Here is a 22,332-nt window from a genome sequence, read left to right on the forward strand (position 1 = left end):
CTTCTCCTAGGTTGGCAGAAGCTTGATTTGCTTGTATAAATAGTGGGTCCCAAGGCACATGTGGAGGGCACAGAGCTATTTACCCTCTTCATCGGTGCCACACTGCACCGCTGACAGATTGACGGATGGCACAACAAGCACAATGAATTGGATTGTTTCACACGAGAGTACGCAAGTAAACCAGTCGAATCACTTTTATCAGGCTGACAGCATGGATGGATTGGACTACAACATCCCTGGCACCCACTTTCTGGAGACTCGGAAAACTTCAATGAGCAGACTCGGCTTCGAGGGAGCTTCTTCTCATGGCAGGAAGCTAAAAATCTAAAGTTTTAGTTTTTAAAAAGCCCGCATGGAATGTGCACACATAAATGTTTGACAAAAATACCTGAGCCTTTATTGAAATTGTTAGCATTTGTTTTGGTTCAATTTTCATGTAAAAAATTTACGTTTTTAGCCAGTGATGTTGGATTCATCATGCTCTGAACTCTTATTATTCAACTATGCCAGGGTGTTTCCAAATTTTTATTATATGACATCTTTAAACACATTTTTATTCGTTCTTTCAGTTTATTCATTCTCTTTTCACTTATTAATTTATTCATTAGTTCATTAACTCTTTTTCACACCCATTCATTCATTCATTTTTTAAAATTACTTTATTGATTTTTTTTATTCATTCATTCATTCGTTCTTTTGTTTATTTATTCCTTTATTGATTCATTAATTTTTATCAATGTATTATTTAATTAATTTATTCATCCATCCATTCATTTTTTCATTCATTCATCCATTCATTCATGCATTCTATAATTATTGTTTTTATTCATTGATTTATTCATCCATTAATTTGTGTATTCATTCATTCTTTTTCATCATCCATTCATTCATTAATTCTTTTAACCGTTCATTCATTCCTTTTTATTCATTCATTCTTTTTCATCCATCCATCCATCCATCCATTCATTCATTTTAAATTAATTCATTACTTTGTTCATTTGAATTTATTTATTCACTTTTTCATTCATTCATCCATTAATTCATTTGTTTATTTTGTCATTCATGCATTCATTAATTATTGTTTTCATCTATTCATTCATTTATTTATTCATTATTTGTCATCATCCATTCATTTATTAATTCTTTCAACCATTCATTCATTCTTTTTTGTTCATTCATTCTTTTTCATTCATTCATTCATTCATTCATTCATTCATTTTTAATTAATTCGATAATTAGTTCATTTTACATTCATTCATCTACTTTTTCATTCATTCATCCATTAATTAATTTGTTTATTTTGTCATTCATTCATTCATTCATTCATTTTTTATTAATTAATTCATTTTTTCATTCATTCATCCATTGTTTTTTCATTCATGCATTCATTAACTATTGTTTTCTTATTTTTTTCATTCATTCATTCACTCATTCATCCATACATTTATTCATTTTTTTATTAATTCATTCATTTTTTTCATTCATTCATCCATTGTTTTTTCATTCATGCATTCATTAACTATTGTTTTCTTTATTTTCATTCATTCATTCATTCATTCATTCATTCATTCATTCATTCATTCATTCATTCATTATTTCTTTCTGTCTTTCTTTCTTTCTTTCTTTCTTTCTTTCTAGGTATTTCTAGATTTTCTTTTTATGGCACCTTTAAACACAACAAATATAAAATGATATAACAATATGAAAATGACTAATCAAATCCATATTATCAGTGCATAAGGTCAATTCACATTTACTCAAAATCCAGCTATATCTTTCCACATGCTCACCTGTTTATTCATAAAGATGTAGATGACAGGATTGATGACTGTGCTGGACTTGGCTAAGATGGAGGGCACTATGCTGGCTTCCGCCGTCACGAGTCCTGGAGCTCCAAAAGTGGCCAGCAGGGCCATGATGCCGTAGGGGAGCCAGCACAGCAGATAGAAAACCACCATAGTGATGACCATCAGTAGGACACGGTGCTCACGCTTGCGGCTCACAGACGTGTTCACACTGCTGACCTTCATCATCAGATAGAAACAAATACAGATAGATGGAGCATCAGTAACAACATTTCATCTGTTCATCTGTAACAACACTTGTATATGTTAGATATAAGAATAACCACATTTTAGTATGTTTATTAGTTACATATAATATAATAAAACATACTTATTTCACAAACATTTGGTGCAGGAACTTATTGTGAACCTTAATATCTCTTAAGCTTGTTCTGATATGAAGTCCAATAGTGTTTCTCTCTAAAGGCTAGAACTCTGCTGACTAAGAAAGCTTTCTTTCTACTGAAATACCCCTCAAGGAACAATAAAGTTTTAATCAAGAACAGATAAGCATCCTCTGGAGAAACTGCTCAACACCTGTAGACAGAATGAAATAGTTTCAGGGATTTTCATACACTAAATGTGGCAAAAGTTGCATTTTAGGGAGGTATTTTAATTGGTTATTTCTTTATTCATTCTCTTTTTCATTAATTAATTAATTCATTCATTCATTCATTCATTCATTCTTAATAAATAAATAAACGTTTACATTAATTCATTGATTCAATTAATCAATCATTAATTTTTTTCATTCATTTATTTTTTCATTCATGAATTCCTTCTTTTCATTCATTCATTCATTCATTCATTCATTCATTTATTCTTAATAAATTAATAAATGTTTACATTCATTCATTCAATCATTCATTTTTTTCATTCATTCATTTTTTCATTCATTCATTCATTCATTCATTTTCAATAAATAAATTTCCATTCATTCATTCATTCATTCATTCATTCATTCATTTTTTCATTCATTCATTTTTCATTAATGAATTCATTTATTCTTTTTTCATTCATTCATTCATTCATTCATTTTCAATAAATAAATTTCCATTCATTCATTCATTCATTCATTGACTTTTTGATTAATTCATTGATTCGTTTATCCATCCATTCTTTTTTCATTTATTCATATATTCTTTCTTTTTTCATTCATTCATCCATTAATTCATTGATTTTTAATAATTCATTAATTTGTTCATCCATCTATTCTTTCTTTTTTTTCATTTATCTTGACTGTGTCAATAAATACTCTTTTCACTTGCACTTGGATCCATCTGAACATTCTTTGTACGTGACAGTGTGTGTGTGTGTGTAATTGCGAGATTGCCTCCCAGTACTGGGTTGTGACTAGAAAGGCGCTGTGCAAAATATATGCCAGAATAGTTGGCGGTTCATTCCGTTGTGGCGACCCCTGATGAATAAGGAACTAAGCCAAAGGAAATGAATGAACAATAATTATGCAGACACCGCACAAGACCTTCTACTTGACTTTGCAGAGTACAAACTATTAATCAAACAACTCTAGTCATGTAGTAGACCATTTAGGGGTCTTCGAAAGCTACATGTAAACAGGATAAAGTCTTCGTAAAGGGTTAAATATCTCGATCTTTCATAGACTGTAACTTGACAGCTTCATCACTCATGATTGATTTCTATTTAAACCTCTTTGTTTAGAGTTCACACATTAATCACGAGTTTTTATAAATGAGAACACAAAAAAGACGGAAGGTGGAAGGTCGATGTGTGAAGGGATAAAAAGAAGACTAATTAGCACTGAAGAAAAGGCATGCCGTATAGTAATTGTGTGCGCCATTGGTCAGGTATTGATCATTGTATTATATAACCGACCTCCATGTGCTAGACAGTAAAAGAGATTCCAAATGTGCACGTCATCTCCTTCATTGTCCGTTTACACTAAGAAAAGCCACTGCTGTGTTGAGGGATCCACATCCTCTTGTCCTGAGCCTCTTATCACTGTTCCAGGTTCAGACGTACAATGAGAACGGGTGATTAAGAGAGGAGGTGGGACTTCACTGGCAGCATGTGATAAGAAATACCTCATCGCTGCTGTCATGTAAATGTGAATGAAAGCTAGACACCCTTACTTTTTCTGCAGCACAAAGAAACCGAGGCTTTTTCTGTTGAGTTCCACCAGTGACATTTGTACATTTGTGGCATTTTTAAAAATGAGTCACTCTTCAAATTGTTCCTATGTGATGCTGTTCTGAGTGTTTTTAGGGGACTTGTGGATCTGAGTAATCTCTTTTAAAGCCACCCTGAGACTTACAGTAGGTTTCCACTATGGCATCAAATCTTGTTGCTTCTAGCTGATCATTTGGTGTCAGAAGTGGCTTATATAAAAAGCCGAAGGCCTCTAGATTACGCTTATTTTACCAAAATGAAAGATGATCATGCCTTGATTTTTAATTATTTATTTAGGACAGTAAGGTCTGACTTTGCTTAGACAAAAGTCTTGTCACTTAACAGAAATAATGTGCAGTATAGAATATAAAGTCATGGTGCAGTGGAAAAAGGATGAATATTGTGTCTGACTCAGTGGCGTAGCGGATGGGCCCGCAGGGCACACACTGCGGGGGGGGCCCCGCGTGATTCGCGTCGTCGCTATTTTCAATAATTGAAAATCCGGCAACCGCAATAATCAAACTCTTGGGAACAACTGTGGTTGGAACCGAAGTTCACAGGTCTGTGTTCTCTGAACACCTCTCAAGCGGTGGACTACTTCATTCTGATTGCTTGCTGCCGAACCGCGTCATAGCTCATACCATAAAGTTGACTTGATTTCAACTCTCCTCGACGCTCACACCAGAGAAGACGGGCCGCGCTGTTTCTAGCTGCTGGTTCTCAATGAAATTGAATGACTTCTGGCAACTTTGACGCTCTTGCAACTTTAGGTTTGTGATCGCTCCTCTGTTTGTGAAGGCTTCCCTACGTTGTCGCTCCACCCTGCCTCCCTTTCCCGCTCCTTAGTTTGTGATCGCTTCCCAGCGTTGTCCCCCCCTCCCCCCAATCATCAGGGGGCCCCGTCAGTGATCCCTGCAGGGGGGCCTCCGCATTTTACACTACGCCACTAGTCTGACTCCCATGAGCTTGGAGGACTGCATCCACAGATCTCTGCAATGACTCCAATCACTTATTAATAAAGTCATCTGGAATGGCAAAGAAAGCGTTCTTGCGGGACTCCTCGAGATTCTTTGGATTCATCTTCAATGCCTTCTCCATCTTACCCCAGACATGCTCAATAATGTTAATATCTGGTGACTGGGCTGGCCAATCCTGGAGCACCTTGACCTTCTTTGCTTTCGAGAACTTTGATGTGGAGGTATGAGAAAGACCACTGTAATGTGTAATGTAATGGGCAGCGCAAATATCTTGATACCTCGGGTTGTTGATGTTGCCATCCTCTCCACAAACCCAACCCCCAAATATAATATAACCCCAAACCATGATTTTTCCTTCACCAAACTTGACTGATTTCTGTGAGAATCTTGGGTCCATGTGGGTTCCAGTAGGTCTTCTGCAGTATTTGTGATGATTGGGATGCAGCTCAACAGAAGATTCATCAGAAAGATGGTCCTTTCTGCCCCTTTTCCAAATGATCAACAAGAAGTCAAGTTATTATTTGTTGCTCGAACAACTGGGATCGACGACAAGACTTTTGTCAGGTGGTGTAGTGCTGCTGGCAACGCTACAACATAGTTTCTTTTGTTTAACTCCAACCGATTTCAGCCAGACTCAAACCAGCAATCTTCTTGCTATGAGGCGACAGATCTAACCACTAAGCTGCTGTGTCACCTGAATGTTGATTATTTAAACTGAATTGAATAGTTCTACAGATCTCTTAATTTTCATTTCATCATCACTCTGTGTAATTAAGTCCTTCAGTTTCCTCTGCTTTTCGTTAAGTGTTTTTAATGTTTGTCCATGTGGTTTGGGACCATAGACTGTGAAATATATGGACGTAGTGTCCGTCACCCATAGGTTTCTGAAGAGCGCAAAAGAAGCCACAAATAGGCGCGGCCAACCGTCGCCATTTTGTTCGTGCGTCATCGCACTCATGGCGGAATACCAAACAAGGACAACGATACGGAGAGTGAGCGGAGCTACAGACACCTGCTGGCATTTTGCTTGGACCTGGCTCAGACACACTTTACTTTGGGAAAACGCTTAAAGGGTCACGAAACACCAAAACACATTTTTTGAGCTGTTGACAGTCGTATATGTGTCCCACACTGCTAAAAACACTATTAGGACACCTATATTTCACTAAAAAGTGTAAATTGGTTGTTTTTGCGTTATTTCAAGCAAATTCGTACTTCCGGTTTGAAACGAATTTTTGAAGCTGCGTCACGGTCATGACATAATAGCGTGTATTCCAGCGTGCAGACTGGACGTCTGTGCCAGAGTGTGTCTTATTACGTCTTACAGTGTGATGCATTAATGCATGAGTAAGGCTTGGTTCAAACCAATCAGCGCGCTCTATTGTGCAACTTCATTAATATTCATTAGTGTCACCGCGCTTACGCCACAGAGACGCCACGTTGTGTTGGCAAAACAAGCGTGAAGTGTTGCTTTTATAGTTTGCTGCCATTAAGTTTCGTTTTCATTTTCTCTCTGTGAGAGCTCAGCTGGAGTCACGTGTGGATTAACAGTGTACGCGACGCTCGACAACAATAACTTACGTGTCTAAGGAGGATTATTGTTAACCTGAGAGCTGTTCTCATCTGCAAACGCTGTAATCCGGATTCGCTTGTAACGTTAGTCTTCTCTTCATAAAGACGCGGCTCTAGTTGCTGGTGATTGTCCTGTCTCTACAGATTTGGTAAGTGAGCGACCAGCGCTCTTTGTTTATTCAGTTTGTTCGTATCGAATTAAGTTAACTATTGCACTGAGTGCAAACATAGCGCCACATTTTGTGACCGGAATAACACACGCGGCTTTCTGACGCTACCTGCCGTGTGCATCTAAGTTTCCAGGAAATGCAGAGTTTTTTTTCTCTCATTCGCCGTGCGGTATCAAACATTGCATGAAAAATACACGCTTAGAGCAGATCCTCAAATCAAATATCGCGTTTGTCGCGAGGGGCATGAATGAATTCCCTGAATGAAAGAGCCAAACTGCAGTTAAAGTCCACTATTTAATAATTTGGCAAATAATTCGACTACAGATGTCCATGTAGGTTAAACACCATCACTTTCTCATGTGTGTGTATTTTGACTGAAACTCGCGCGTGCCCAAATAGACACTCCCACACCCTCCCACTTTAGTTCCTCCGACACTCCCCCCTAAACAGAGCTGGACACGCCCACTTTTCTGACTTTTTCCAAAGTAGAGGTGTGAAAACACCCTGCTGAAACGAGGGTGTTTCATGGCCCTTTAATACTTTATCACCTGCGACTCGTTTTTGTTCTGACCACATGTGCTTGGCTGTACACTATATCAATAAAGTGTTTAGTCTTTTAAAAACACTGCTTTACTACATTGAGCCACTAAGTATTGTTCTTATGATGTTTTCCTACAGGAGGAAAAAGCGAATGACTTTCAAACACTTCAGATATAGTCTGTGTTAGTAAATGCAAGGCTATTGATGAAATCCAGCATAACACTGTATGACAACACTTCAGATGAGTGTTCTAGAGCCAATCAATCAATCTGTCAATCTGTTAACGTTTTGTTAATAATGTGTACTGTGACCTAAACTTAAGTATTACCATTGATTGTACATTTTCACTTTTTGGATGAACCACCCCTTTAAAAAAGGTTTGAAGCTAGCAAGCTAAACGGCTAAAAACAAATCCCAACACTTCTGATTGAATTAGGATTGAGCATTGCTCTTTCTCGTCTCTTGGACATAACTCAAATCACATTTGTAGGAGCCAGTGTAGCAAAGTCACTGACAAATTCAGTTTCATCCACTATTGAGGATCTGCGCAGTGACTGATGGTGAAGAGCATAACCTCGTCAAACACATTTCATCCCACTGTCAGCAGTCAGAAGATGAAAAGACACAATAAAAGGTGATGAGGGAGTATTTAGCATGCGTTAGTTGTGCTGAACTTGCTGGACAGGAGTTGATTTAGATGCAGAATGCAACAGCAGCGTGTTTGAGGAGATTCGGAATAAGCTGGAAAATCAAAGGAGGTTAAGCTCTGTGATCGAAACCACCAGTAGATCTGATATAAAAGTTATCAGCCTGCACTGAATATATATATATATATATATATATATATATATATATATATATATATATATATATATATATAAATATAAATATATATATATATATATATATATATATATATATATATATATATATATATATATATATATATAAATATATATATATATAAATATATATATATATATATATATATATATATATATATATATATATATATATATATATATATATATAAATATATATAAATATATATATATATATATATATATATATATATATATATATATAAATATATATATATATATAAATATATATAAATATATATATATATATATATATATATATATATATATATATATATAAATATATATATATATATAAATATATATATATATATATATATATATATATATATATATATATATATATATAAATAAATATATATATATATATATATATATATATATATATATATATATATATATATATATATATATATATATATAAAAATATATATATATATATATATATATAAATATATATATATATATATATATATATATAAATATATATATATATATATATATATATATATATATATATATATATATATATATATATATATATATATATATATATATATATATATATATACTGGTTATATTATACATTTTATATATATATTTTACCTGATTTCTGGAATTGTTCTTTGCCAGACTTAAACCCCATCATCATGGTCAACTCCACCTCCTAACATTGGCATATCTGGCGAGGTACTGGGCAATCTGGTAACACCAGAAAACCCGTCCAATGAAGGTAAGCGGTCAATTCGTTGGTGGCATCATACTGCCCCATAACATTCGTTTTACATGTGAAATGAAGCGAGATACCTCTGTGAACATATTTCACGATCTCCAGAAATATAGACAGGGGTACGTATCCACAATGAGCCTGTGTTGTGTTGATGCAAACTCTAAAGGGAATATTTAGCATTGTGTAAAGGGATATACTATATGAAAACTATGAATGACTGTTGAACAAATAAAAAAAAAAGCTAAGTTTTACATTGCTCCAAGTGTGCCACATCATGAGACACCCTTTCCCCGCTCCCCACAGATTTCCCATTTTAAGGAGTGTGCCCTTCAGAGTAAGTAGGTGACAGTGATGCTCACTTCCACATTTGCACATTTGGCAGACGATTTTCCAAAAGCGAGAGTTGATATCTTGTCAGTTCTTGCTTTCCCTGGGAATTGACCCCGTGACCTTGATGTTTCTAGCACCACGCGCTCTACTGCCTGATCTACAGCAAGACCTTGCTGAAAGGCTTCCCACACTTGCCAGATTAGTACAGACTGAATCGATCAAACAGAGCAACTGTCCCACTTCTAAACAGAGAAAAATAAAGCAATATTACAACAAGGTACAGTTGAAGTCAGAATTATTAGACCTCCTGTGAGTTTTTGTCTTGAAATATTTCCCAAATGATGCTTAACAGAGCAGGGGAATTTTTCACAGTACTTCCTATAATATTTTTCCTTCTGGTGTGAGTCTTATTTATTTTATTTCAACTAGTATAAAAAGCAGTTGTGAAATTGTAAACTATTTTAAGGTCAATAATGTCCAAAAAAAAGGTAATTATTCGCACTCACTTGCTTTGTACTGATTTTATTTTTTATTTTTCTTACATTTTACGGGTGATTAAAAGACAGACGTTTCGGCACAAAGCCTTCCTCAGTGTGTGACACAATTAAAAAAAACAGGTGTGTGACTATGGGATAAAAGGGTGGAGTTAAAGAATTGTGTCACACACTGAAGAAGGCTTTGAGCTGAAACTTCTGTCTTTTAATCACCCGTAAAATGTAAGAAAAATAAAAAATAAAATCAGTACGAAGCAACTGAGTGTGAATCATTACCTTTTTTTTTTTTAATAATAGCATCGATAAGATTGATGCACCAAACCAAAGAAGTAACTAAAAAAAAAAAAAAAAAAAAAAAAGCAAGCGCACAGGGCAAACTCCAGTAAGGTCAATAATGTCAAAATAATTTCTTAATAGTCTATAAAACGGTAACATATGGACGCTGACAACAGAGTTAGGGATCCATGTGCAGTTTTATTAAGAAAAGTCATGCAGGCGATAATCAAAAATACATGGTCGAAATGCAGGCAAAAGGTCAGGCTAGGCGGCAAAGAATAAAAACAGAGCAAGGACTGAAACATGACACAACGAAAAAGGACAACCACTTTGTAATTTTACACAGGGTAAAACAAGACTGTGTTTTGCAAAAAGAGCTCCCTTCATAGTCCAGTAAATGATTCAATGATGAGCTTCAGCTGTGTGTCTATGTGTGTGTCTCTTCATTGGTAATCTGGAACAGGTGTGTGTGAACAGGTAAAATGGGATTTGTAGTTCTTTATTTGTTCTCCATCGATCTGTATGGACTAGATCGCTGGTATTTGTGACAAGAACACACCTTGCCTAATTACCCTCACTTGCCTAGTTAACTTAATTTACCTGGTTAAGCCTTTTAATGTCACTTTAAGCTGAATAGTAGTGTCTTGAAAAATATCTAGTCAAATATTATTTACTGTCATCATGGCAAAGATAAATCAGTTATTAGAAATGAGTTATTAAAACTATTGTGTTTAGAAATGTGTTGAAAAAAATATTTTCGTTAAACAGAAATTGGGGAACAAATATACAAATATACAATTCTGGAGGGCTAATAATTCTGATTTCAACTGTATATTGCTAGAGTGAGTGAGCGTTGTACTTGTTAATCATTTTGGTCAAATGTTTTCACATTTTAATCTGTTGCTTGTTCATAAGCACAGTGTTTTCAGAGTATCCATTTCCATTAGTGCAAATAGCCCCATCTATTTACTCCAGCTCTGCCCACCAACGCCCAGTAAAGCCATTCAAAGTTAGGAACTAATTTGTTCACAGAAGCAGTGGTGTGGAGACAGTTCAATTCTGCCTCGATCTGATCTCATTCTTCACCTGTTTCACCTCACATATAGGCACAGAGAGCTGTTTATTTCAAGTTAAAACCAAGAAAATGTTAAAAAGTTACAAACTGCTGGTTTAAATAATCGTAGAAGATTTAAATGTCTTCATATCGGTCATAGTTTTTTTTCCAACAAGGATAATTCAATTAATAGTTCCCCATATTTAAATTGCCTTTTGGGACTTCAATCTCTGCTCCAACAAGTTTTAATGCTTTCTGTTACGCAGGTCTGTGTTTTATTTAATTCTTTAATTTGGATGACACCCGTGACCTCACTAGGGATTCCCAGTTTATAAGTCTGACAACAATGACGGCTCAGTCTCTCGCTCTCTTTCTCTCAGCTCGGTGATGGCTTGCGTTCAGGCGGTGCCCCGCATGCCAGGATCCATCTGCATGCCAGTCTCTTTAGAATTGTGTTCTTGTTAACTTTTTGAATCTTTAGTTTTCTTAATGTTTAAACTAGTTTGTTTATTTTGATACTTTGTTTTTTTGTAGCAGGTAGTGGATTATTTTTCATAGTCACGTTTTGTTATTCATTTAATTTGGCGAAGGAAAGCAGTGGCCCAGAGAACTCACCTGTTTTTTATTCCTTTCCCTGGAGTTGTAGGTAAGATCTGTCCATTTAAAAACAGTGATAATCAGAGACCTGTTGTTCTTAGCTGCCCTACCTGTCTACATGATTTTTGTCAATGTTTTGTCTCTTTTGGAATATTTAATTTGTGGAAATTAAAGCTTTTATTGATGGGACGTCAAATATTAATTCAAGCATCTGTGTTCTTTCATATGTTTGGCTCAAACCTTGATGTTGTTATTATTCGAGCCAGTTTTGAGTTTTAGGCTCGCAATCCCACTCTCGCATTCCCAAACACACACATTCGAACCTAAAATAAACCTAAAAGGTAATAGATATTTTTCTGAGCTCATTACATCTAAGTAAAACTGTCAACAACATCCTATTACATTCTTTTGTATCCGCCTAATATAACCAAAATTTCCATGATCGATTAAGTAGTGGAAAATCTTCTCTCGTTTACCCGTTTCGTTCTGTGTGCGCGAGAAATGTCAACACTCCCGCAGACAGTCTCATGTGCTCTGCAGACCCACAGAGGCGTGCCTCTTGGGGACTTAAAAAGTTTGTCCGGCCTGGCTTTCAAAATCTCCTATAACTGTCTTTCAACAAATTCTCGCAGCAATTCGTAGCTTTCAGATTTACTGGTTAATTCGTATGAATTTGTACGATCTATTCGTACAATTTAGTACGATTTGCTCATTACCCAATGACGGTTGGGGTTAGGGGTGGGGTTGAGTGCCACGTCTCCTTTTTAAAATCGTACCTTTTCGTACGACTGAACTCATACAAATTCGTACGAATTAGCCACCAAACTGTCAAAACGTAAAATATTTACATTTCCTCTTGAGATCAGGCTGTTTTTTTTTTTTTTGGTTAACCCTACTTTCGCTTGGCTTTGCAAGGGACTGTGTGCGCACAGTCACAAGAGAAACAATTAATAATAATTTTGTTTAATCTAAATGACTCAGAAAAACTTTATTATATACTCGAAGAGACTGGTCTAAATTTGCTGCAAAACTTATGCAGACCTTTAGTAATGGTAATCAACGCATTTGCCTTATTTAAATAGACAGGTTTTAATCTCGTAATTATAATAATATTCAGAGATATCGTCTGTTTTTATTCCTGTCTTTCAGTCTTTTATTTCTCATTTGCTGATTATTTAATTAATTTGATGATGTTAATATTATATGCTATTTTACATACATATCTAAAATGCTTTGGCATTCAAGTTTGCTTTGAACTTGAAAGAAAGAGAGAAGCAAACGGTAATACTTTTTTGATAGTCCCTACTGCACATTTTGTTGACTAAAAGTTGAATCGCAACTACCTGCCAACTACTTCTAATTTGAATATTACTGTCTGCTTAACATCTGTTGATACAGCTCTTTCAACAGACATTTAACTGACCATAACAATATTTGCAAGTGCAAGTCAATTTACACTAATCCTAACCCAACCAGACAGTCTACTTATAATTTAATGAGAATTAGTTGGCATGTAGATGCAATGTAGCTTGAACTCAAAATGTGTTAAAGGTACCATCAAAATAAGATACACAAATAAACAATAATAAATAAGATAAACAATAAAATTATTGTTAAAATTCAGTTATGAAAACTCTCCGGCTGGATCTAGACTGATCACCTTTGCTAGCCCTTGACAATAATAATACATCCGTTTGTTATCTTTCACTACTCGAATTGTGTAACGAGGAGACTGACACGGAGGGATCCATTATGCAGTATTTATTAGTCAAGCTTTCACTCAAACACACAATATGCACTAGCGTGCAAACTCACATCCACAACAGTCTATGAAGTATCAAGACTGGCAATGAACAGACACAGAGGGGTTTACCAGGCATAGGTTGAGGGCAGGCTGCAAGTATCAGAGTCCGTATAACAGGCGTGGTTCGTGGGCAGGTAGCGAGTATCAGAGTCCGTGTATCAGGCGTGGGTCGTGGGCAGGTAGCGAGTATCAGAGTCCGTGTATCAGGCGTGGGTCGTGGGCAGGTAGCGAGTATCAGAGTCCATGTACCAGGCGTGGGTCGTGGGCAGGCAGAAGGCGAAGCAGAGTCAGAAACAGGCTGGAGTAATACACGAAGAATTAGGCAGGGAATAACGCTCAGAAATGCTGGCCGGGGCTAAACAAGACTTCGCACTGACTGAGTGTTTGGAGCTGGCTTATAAAGGGTACGTGGGTCGTTAGCTTGATTCAGAACAGGTGTATGCACAATCAGCGTATGTGGATGATGTAATGCTAGAAGTCCGGAGATGGCGGCCTCTGCTGGCCAGCGAGGGGAATGACTGGGACCGACTCGGTGACAAATTGAGATTATTGCATAAATGTAGACATCTGCCCCTCATTATTTGTGTAATTTGGTCTTATTTTACTTTATTATAATGTTACTTGATTTATTATTATTTTATTATTATTTGTATTTATATATTTTTTCTATTATTATTTCTATAATAATAATAATAATAATAATAATTTCTTACATTAATATATAGCGCTTTTCTGGGCACTCAAAGCGCTTTACACATTGGGGGAAACCTCCTCATCCATCGCCAGTGTGCAGCATCCACCAGGATGACGCGACGGCAGCCATTTTGTGCCAGACCGCACACCACACACCAGCTGATTGGTGGAGAGGAGACAGAGTGATGAAACCAATTATGATATGGGGAGGGTTAGGAGGCGATGAAGAACAAAGGGTAGTGGGCAGATTTAGCCAGGATACCGGGGTTAAACCCCTACTTTTTTTTGAAGGACATCCTGGGATTTTTAATGACCACAGAGAGTCGGGACCTCGGTTTATTGTTTCATCCGAAAGACGGCACTCACTGAGCAGTACAGAGTCCCCTTCACTATACTGGGGCATCAGGACCCACACAGACCGCAGGTTGGGTGCCCTCTGCTGGCCTCACTAACACCACTTTTGGCAGCAACCTAGCTTTCCCATGTGGTCTCCCATCCAGGTACTGACCACTTAGCTTCAGTGGGCGACCATGTGAGACTATTATAGTTGTTTAATATGTTTGTAAAATGGAAAAATGTTAAATAAATCATAAACAAACAAAAAAAAATCAATTATGTATTGTTTGTCGCATATAGTTGAAATTTGGGTAAATGGTGTGTTTTCAATTCGGCTACCACAAGTACATTCCAAACCTTTAGGAATGCACTGGTTTTGCTGAATAGCACACATTTTTAGCTGTTTTTCAACAGAAATAATTTGCTTTATGTCCACTGTCAAAGCCACATGCTCACTCTCATTCAAACAAAGAGAACAAGAAAACTTGTCTTGTCTCTTTGGGCCTTAATGTGATATATGGCATGCCCTGCTTTTGTGTGTTGCCTGACATCGGATTCCTCACCCTGTCAGGATTTCATGTCATCAGCAAAGACGGCTTGAGGCTTCTTTTCAACAACGATCTGTCCTGCTTTGCTCTTTGTAGACATGCTCTACACTTCATCAGCCTACCCTATATGTCTGTCATGCCTCTTGGCTTCTCAGCATGTAGACGTGGTAACCCTGTGCTCAGCCAATTCAGTTATGAGGAACATTTAATCCATTTAAACCCTTAAGCATCCCTTGCTTAATCTTTGAATAGTGGACATTTTTGAGCAGGAAGGTCTCAAGTGTGAACCTAATGTTTTGTTATTATTTTTTTTAATATCACTATCACTCGTGTGATGGCCAGTGTGGTGGCCACACATTGAGGGTGCTTTCACACCTACACTTTTGTTTCGGAACGTATCTCGTTAGCGCGGTTCGTTTGGCATATGTGAACAGGGCAATCGCGCTCTGTTCCGCGCCAAAGTAATCGCTCCGAGATCGCTTGAATGAGGTGGTCTCGGCTCGATTGAAACGAACCCTGGAGCGGTTCGATTGCAGTGAGAAAGCGATCCGATCCGAGCGTGGTTATATCACAGTGTTTTATGGATATGTAATAGGCTTACGGCTATATGAAGAGAGAATTATGAGTAGGGCGGGAAGTTTCGCGAGTCTCCGATACGCCCGCAAACGAGTGTTGATCTCCCGGTAATCTCGCGTCTCTCTCCCAGTCCTCAAATAGGCATCGTCGCGCACCCTTCTCACCCCTCCCCACCACATCTCTCCTCAGACACGTCACGCGCGCGCACTCTGTCGATCACCACCAAACCACCACCTCTCCTGACAGCTGAGCGGGACGCTGCAAAATAAACCCTGACACTGACCAATGTGAGGAGAGTTTACTCGCACGTGACTTGTTTTAGCTCTTTTGGTCCGATTAGAAGCTTTGCAGTGTGAAAGCGAACCGCTCCAAGAGCAAAGAGCAACAATGTAACAATTTTAATCTCTGTTTCGGAACAACTGAATCGATTCATAGGTGTGAAAGCACCCTGAGAGTGAGGCATGCACACACACACACACACACACACACACACACACACACACACACACACACACACACACGTTATACGTATTCATTTAAGATTATTTATTGGTCACAATTTCAGTTATTGTGTTTATACATTTTCGTTTCATACATATCTGATTTAAATAAGACGCATACACTTTTTCAGTTTCTCATTACCTTTCTTTATTATTCACAGTACATTTATTACTATTTTGGGTGCACACAAAATCAGTTATCTGTACTGTATGTTTTGCTAATTTAGTTTTCTTTTGAGTTTAAGTTACCGTGCTGCAGTGCCGACGAGGAAAAGAGTTTCCGGGTGTGGTCCGCCCAAGTAAAGGTCCGATGTGCCGCAAGAGGCCGTCTTTTGGTTCCTCCTGCCGATACCATTGGCTTAATGGCTTGGAGGGAGAGCTCATGTTTAGTTTAGTTCAATAATGATTTGCAATGTTTGTTTATTCAGATTTATATTTAGTTTTGCTTTATTTATAATTTATTTAACTTATATTTAGATTTGTATTTAGATGTTTGGCTTAGTTTATTGTATTTGTAAATTGTATGTTTTTGTCTCCCCCTTCTTGTTTAATGTGGACTAGTCCCTGTGCTATAAATGTGGTCTGTCTTGTCATTTCATGGAGTTCTGTTTTTGGATTAGACATGATTTGTTTGGTTTGAACTCAGTTTGTTTTCCTTGTTTAGTTTAGTGTTCTTTCAATTGATTTAATTATTTAATTAATTTATTTTTGAACTTTTTGTGAACCTTTTTTGAATTTATTAAAAATAATTATTTTTGAAAATCTTCTTTTTTGTATGCCCCTTACTGTACGTGCTGGCTTGGTCCCTCACAACTCGGTTTAACAAAATAAAATCTATGACAACTCTGCACAAGGTACTTATATGCTTATGTTCTGGCAATGTACCCAAATTGCATTGTTCTGGTCCAGGGATCGGATATATCCACCTATCGGATATGAAAATTCAAATTCAAAGAGACCCATTACATTATTAATAGCAACCGGTACATACATTCATTTATTGTAAATCTCTGTTCATAGCTAATACAACGTATATAATGTTGATAGTACATCCATCTGTAAATATCACCATAGTTTTTCTATAACTGCACTTTATAACCAGGGCTTGACATTGACTTTTTTTTATCGCCAGCCACTGTGGCTAGTAGATTTCCAACATTATTAGCCACTTTTATTATTAGCCATTATTAGCCATTTTCACTAGTTACAATTTTTCATTGAGATAATATATTTTATATGCATAAATTTGACTTTGACATGCTAAAATTACCTGATTTAGTGTTATGTCCACATGCCTCCTTATTTATTTCACTTTTCGTGAGTGTCGTGTATGAGCTTGCTCAATGTGAATGTGCAAATGTGTCGCATTGCAATTAGGTTTTTATTTCACATAACTTTTCAGGTGTCAAAATTAAGGTTTAACCAAATTTATCTCTGACCACACCAAAAATAAATTATTATTTTTTAGCCACAAATTTTAAATGTGTCAAAACAAGCAAAATATCACTGTACACATGCTCTTTTTAATAGAGTCATCATCCTGTCACAAGGTATTCACCTGCTTTCATTTGCTCGCACGAAAACTGTTATATTTGTCGGTCGTGCTACTTGATTCTAAGATCACATTTTCGCGAATATTGGGCCATCTTTATTATCGAACCCTGCCTCTAAGAAAACGACCATTACAAAATTATTTTCAACCAGCCAAAGTGGTTATTGGAGGAGTGTGTCTAACCCGCCACAGGTGAAATCTACCCGCATTTGGCGGGTTGGCAGGTGTTAATGTCAAGCCCTGTTTATAACTTATACCTGTATCCTGCACTTGCTGCTATTGCACTGCTGGTTAGACCTAAACTGCATTTCGTTGCATTGTACTTGTACATAATGACAATAAAGTTGAATCTAATCTAATCTAATAAAAATGTAAGGAATTATTATTATTATTATTATTATTATTATTATTATTACTATATTGTCTGGGTTGATGCTGTATGTTATTAAAAGTCCATTGTAATAAACTGTCAGTACTGCCATTTCCTCTTATATTAGACTTTTTTTATATATATATATACTTTATTTCTTGAACATTCTATCACTTTAAACTACTTAAAGGTCAATAAAAGTGACTTTGTCAAACTGTAGAGTTGAATTTCAGCATCAAATGTCAAGAGATCAAGCTCCAATAATGCAATTCACAACCAAAAATAAACGGAAAACACTTGTGAATCGCAAAATATGGAAACCTTTCATTAACAGATATTTTTTACAGTGAAGTCAAGTTTTGAACTGGTCAAATTCATTCATTCATTCATTCATTCATTTTCTTGTCGGCTTAGTCCCTTTATTAATCTGGGGTCGCCACAGCGGATGCCCTTCCAGCCGCAACCCATCTCTGGGAAGACTGGTCAAATTAAGGAAACTATTTAAAAAATAATAAAAACAAAAAAATTTTGCCTTAGGGAAACTGTCCTTAGGAAATCTTGAGGGTTAAAAAGAAAAAAGAAAAAAACTTTTAGGACGTTCTGGTTGAAATATACGATGGCTTAAAGAGATTGAAAGCGGTATGTAGTTAGCCTGTCTCGATCTACATTTGAAAGGCCCTGTTTTATCCAACCAAAGCATGGCAGATGCATCCAACAGCACTTATTGCAATTCTGCAATTTCAATGTCCATTTGAGCAGAGCGATTTGTATACATCTATTGACATTCCCAAGAAAATTGCACGACTGATTGGACTAAACGCTTAGACTCTTGGATTATGTTTCTGAAGGAAATCAATGAAGAGGTTTGGAGCCCTTTTTGATTCAACTGTGACACGCTCAAATCCTTTTGATCAACGCGATTATTTTTGCTTTCAGGATTTCTGAATGTGCAAGCCTGGTATTACATGAATGAAAACAGATGGAGTGCTGTCAGGTAGCTTCTGATTTACTCACGTACTCAGTTCTGCACTGTTGCTAATCAGTAAATGCTCAGGAACCGGCAGAAATCTGAATGTCGTGAATATTTAACAGAGACTTCATCATAACGGATGTAATGAAGTATGAGTTGGTGTGACAATAAATCACAATCAAAGTCGTGTAAGTGATATTAATGCACTTATGTTGGCATCAAACTGGTTATAGCCATATTTAAATAGCTGATTATTATTCACTGGCACTGTGTGACTTATAAAATTTATAGCAAACGCATTAAAAAGATTAATCCAGTAATCTGAATAAGACATGGGTGATTAATAAAGCTAAACAAACATCACATTTGTTAATTTCATGAATATGCTAGGAAAAAAAGGGCATTGAAAACTGCAATGACACAGTTTTAATTTACTATAACTTCTATGTTAAGCTGCTAGGACACAATTGACATTGTAAAAGCGCTATAGAAATAAAGATGAATTGAATTAATTTGAGCTGAACATCGATGCCGGTTTCTTCTTCTCTTCAGCTAAGTAGCATACAGTATCCAGTGTAGAGAGTTTTTTTTTTCCAGACCAACAGAGGTAAGTAATCAATCCCAGACTTGAAATCACCATGGACATAAACACCATTAATAAATAAGAGTGGTGAAGAGGAAAAGAAAGGCTGCAGAAAGCATATTATCATCAGACAGCAGTGCACTCTGAAAGAGTCTGACAAAAGTCTTGTCGCCTATCCAAGTTTTAGGAACAACAGATAATAACTTGACTTCTAGTTGATCATTTAGCATCAGAAGTGGCTTTTATGAAAGGCCTCTAGATTGCGCTTATTTTACCTAAATAAATTGTGATCATGCCTTGATTTTTAATGATTTAATTAGGACAGTCAGGTCTGACTTTGCTTGGACAAAAGTCTTGTCACTGACACTCAAATAACTTATTAATAAAGTCAACTGGAGTCCTAAGAAATTGACTCCTAGAGTTCATCAAGATTCATCTTTAATGTCTCCACCTTCATCTTAACCCAGACATGCTCGATAATGGTCAAGTCTGGTGACTGGGCTGAACAGTCCTGGAGCACCTTGACCTTTTTTGCTTTGGGGAGCTTTGATGTGGAGGCTGAAGTATGAAGGAGCGCTATCCTGCTGGAGAATTTGCCCTCTCCTGTGGTTTGTAATGTAATGGGCAGCTCAAATGTCTTGATACCTCATGGCTGTTGATGTTGCCGTCCACTCTGCAGATCTCTCGCACGCCCCCATACTGAATGCGACCCCAAACCATGATTTTATCTTTAGCAAACTTGACTGATTTTTGTGAGAATCTTGGCTTTAGGCGGGTTCCAATAGATCTTCTACAGTATTGAATATAAAAATGATACTTGCGCTGGCTGCATGGGTGTAAGATAGGCCCCTAATTTTTGCAGTGTTATATATTTCATAATCGAATATAACAGAATATGGAATTTAATTAGGAAATAATGTGCATATAAACGCTGTCGTTTGGTCCATAAAGAGATCAAAAAGGACCCTGAAATTAGTACCCACCTATTTAAAAGTGCATATGCGAAAGTGGGTCGGATGGAACATTTGATAATCGGCTCGAGTTGCTGCCCTGATTCCTTCTCGCAACTCTCAAAGGAACCGGGATTGATACTCCCTGCAGGAGATGCAGAAGAAATTAACGGTGACAGCAGCATCTACGCCGAATCCCAGCCTCACTCCAGAATTTATGAGGACCACAAGTCATTAAACGAGTCTTCTTACAAATGCCAGGGAGTGAGGACTGTGTCTCTGCTCATTTGATTTCAGCGGAGAGAGAGAAAGGGCCGCGCTTCTCAAGTCATCAAAGTCACAGTGGGGCAGACGCCCTAAACGAATTAGCAAGGCCTCGGTGGCTAATTTCACAAATTTATAGCAGAAGGCGAGGGACCCACATGATCATCAGATGTAAGATTAACATCAAATTACAATCAGAGACTCAATTCAACCTCCCCTGCTCAAAGCAGCCTGCGAAGTGGCGTTTCTTCTGATTGCCAGAAATGAAGGGAATTATAAGACTTGGGAGTGAACTGACAGAGTGAACTTTCTGTAATCTGTCAAGTTAAACTCAACCCAATCAAATGAATAACAGCTTTTCATTTTGATGCATCCAAAGTCTGTACATGTGTTAAATATTTTTGTAGACAAAAATCATCTTTCACGTTTTAATCCTTTCATTTTTTTATACTTTAAAGATGTTTGTGTGCTGCTCTGCATCCCTGTGTGTGTAATAAGCAACATGAACCTGAATTGTTCAAAAATTGTTTACTTTAAAGCAGGCATGACATCTAAATGTAGTCTTCTTATTTTAATATGTACAGTTGAAACCAGAAGTTTACATAAACTGTATAAAAAGGCACATAATCATTTAAAAAAGTCAGATGTTAATGTGACTAAACTTTTTCCTTTTTAGGTAAGTTAGGATTATCAAATGTGTTTCTGATATGCTTAACAACAGAATAATGAGAATTTTTTTGAGAAATTGTTATAACTTTTCAGTCCCACTTTATATTAAGTGGCCTTAACTAATATGTACTTAAATAGAAATTACTAGTTTAATACAATGTACTAATTGTGTAAATACATTACATACATCTATGTAATTACATCTGTAATTATCTTTTGTAATTACATTTGTAAATACACTGTTTACCATCCCTTACACCTTAACCCACCCTTAAACCTACCCATGCCACCAAACCTGTCCATAACCCAACCTGTATCCCAACTTAAAAGCACAGCAAGTGTTCTCAAATACATTATAAACAAAGTAAGTACATTGTATTTATTTTTTGATGTAAGTACACAGTAGTTAAGGACACTTAATATAAAGTGGGACCAACTTTTCTTGAAAGTCAGGTTTACATACAATAAGATTATTCTGCCTCTCAGATGATGGTGTCACGGTTTTGGAAGTTTCTGATTGGCTAATTGACAACATTTGAGTTAATTGGGGCACAACTCTAGAATAGCATACACAAGCAAACCCACTGCTTCCTTGTGTGACAACATGGGAAAATCAACAACAAATCAGAATTAACAAAAACAGCCAGATTACAATTTGTTAAATTACACTGGAAAAAAGACTGAGATTGAAGATTGAACTGTTTGGCCATAATGACCAGTGTTACATTTGGAGGACAAAGGGAAAAGCCTACAAGCCTAGGAACACCATCCCAACTGTGAAGTATGGGGGTGGCAGCATCATGTTGTGGGGCTGTTTTGCTGCAGGATGGACTGGTCCACTTCACAGCATAGATGGCATCATGAAGAAAGAACATTATGTAGAAATACTGAAGCAACAACTCAA

At 36.6% G+C, this 22,332-nt stretch overlaps 1 protein-coding gene across 1 annotated transcript in view; it reads right to left on the reverse strand.

The window, feature by feature from the left end:
* The window catches only part of tmtopsa (teleost multiple tissue opsin a), an 84,411-nt gene that overhangs the window by 22,890 nt on the left and 39,189 nt on the right, over positions 1 to 22,332 (reverse strand). The window contains 1 exon segment of the mRNA NM_001118899.2: positions 1,791 to 2,024. Coding sequence (NP_001112371.1) covers positions 1,791 to 2,024 — 234 coding nt within the window.

The sequence above is a fragment of the Danio rerio genome, chromosome 2, assembly GCF_049306965.1.
Source record: "Danio rerio strain Tuebingen ecotype United States chromosome 2, GRCz12tu, whole genome shotgun sequence".
Classification (NCBI taxonomy): Eukaryota; Metazoa; Chordata; class Actinopteri; order Cypriniformes; family Danionidae; genus Danio; species Danio rerio.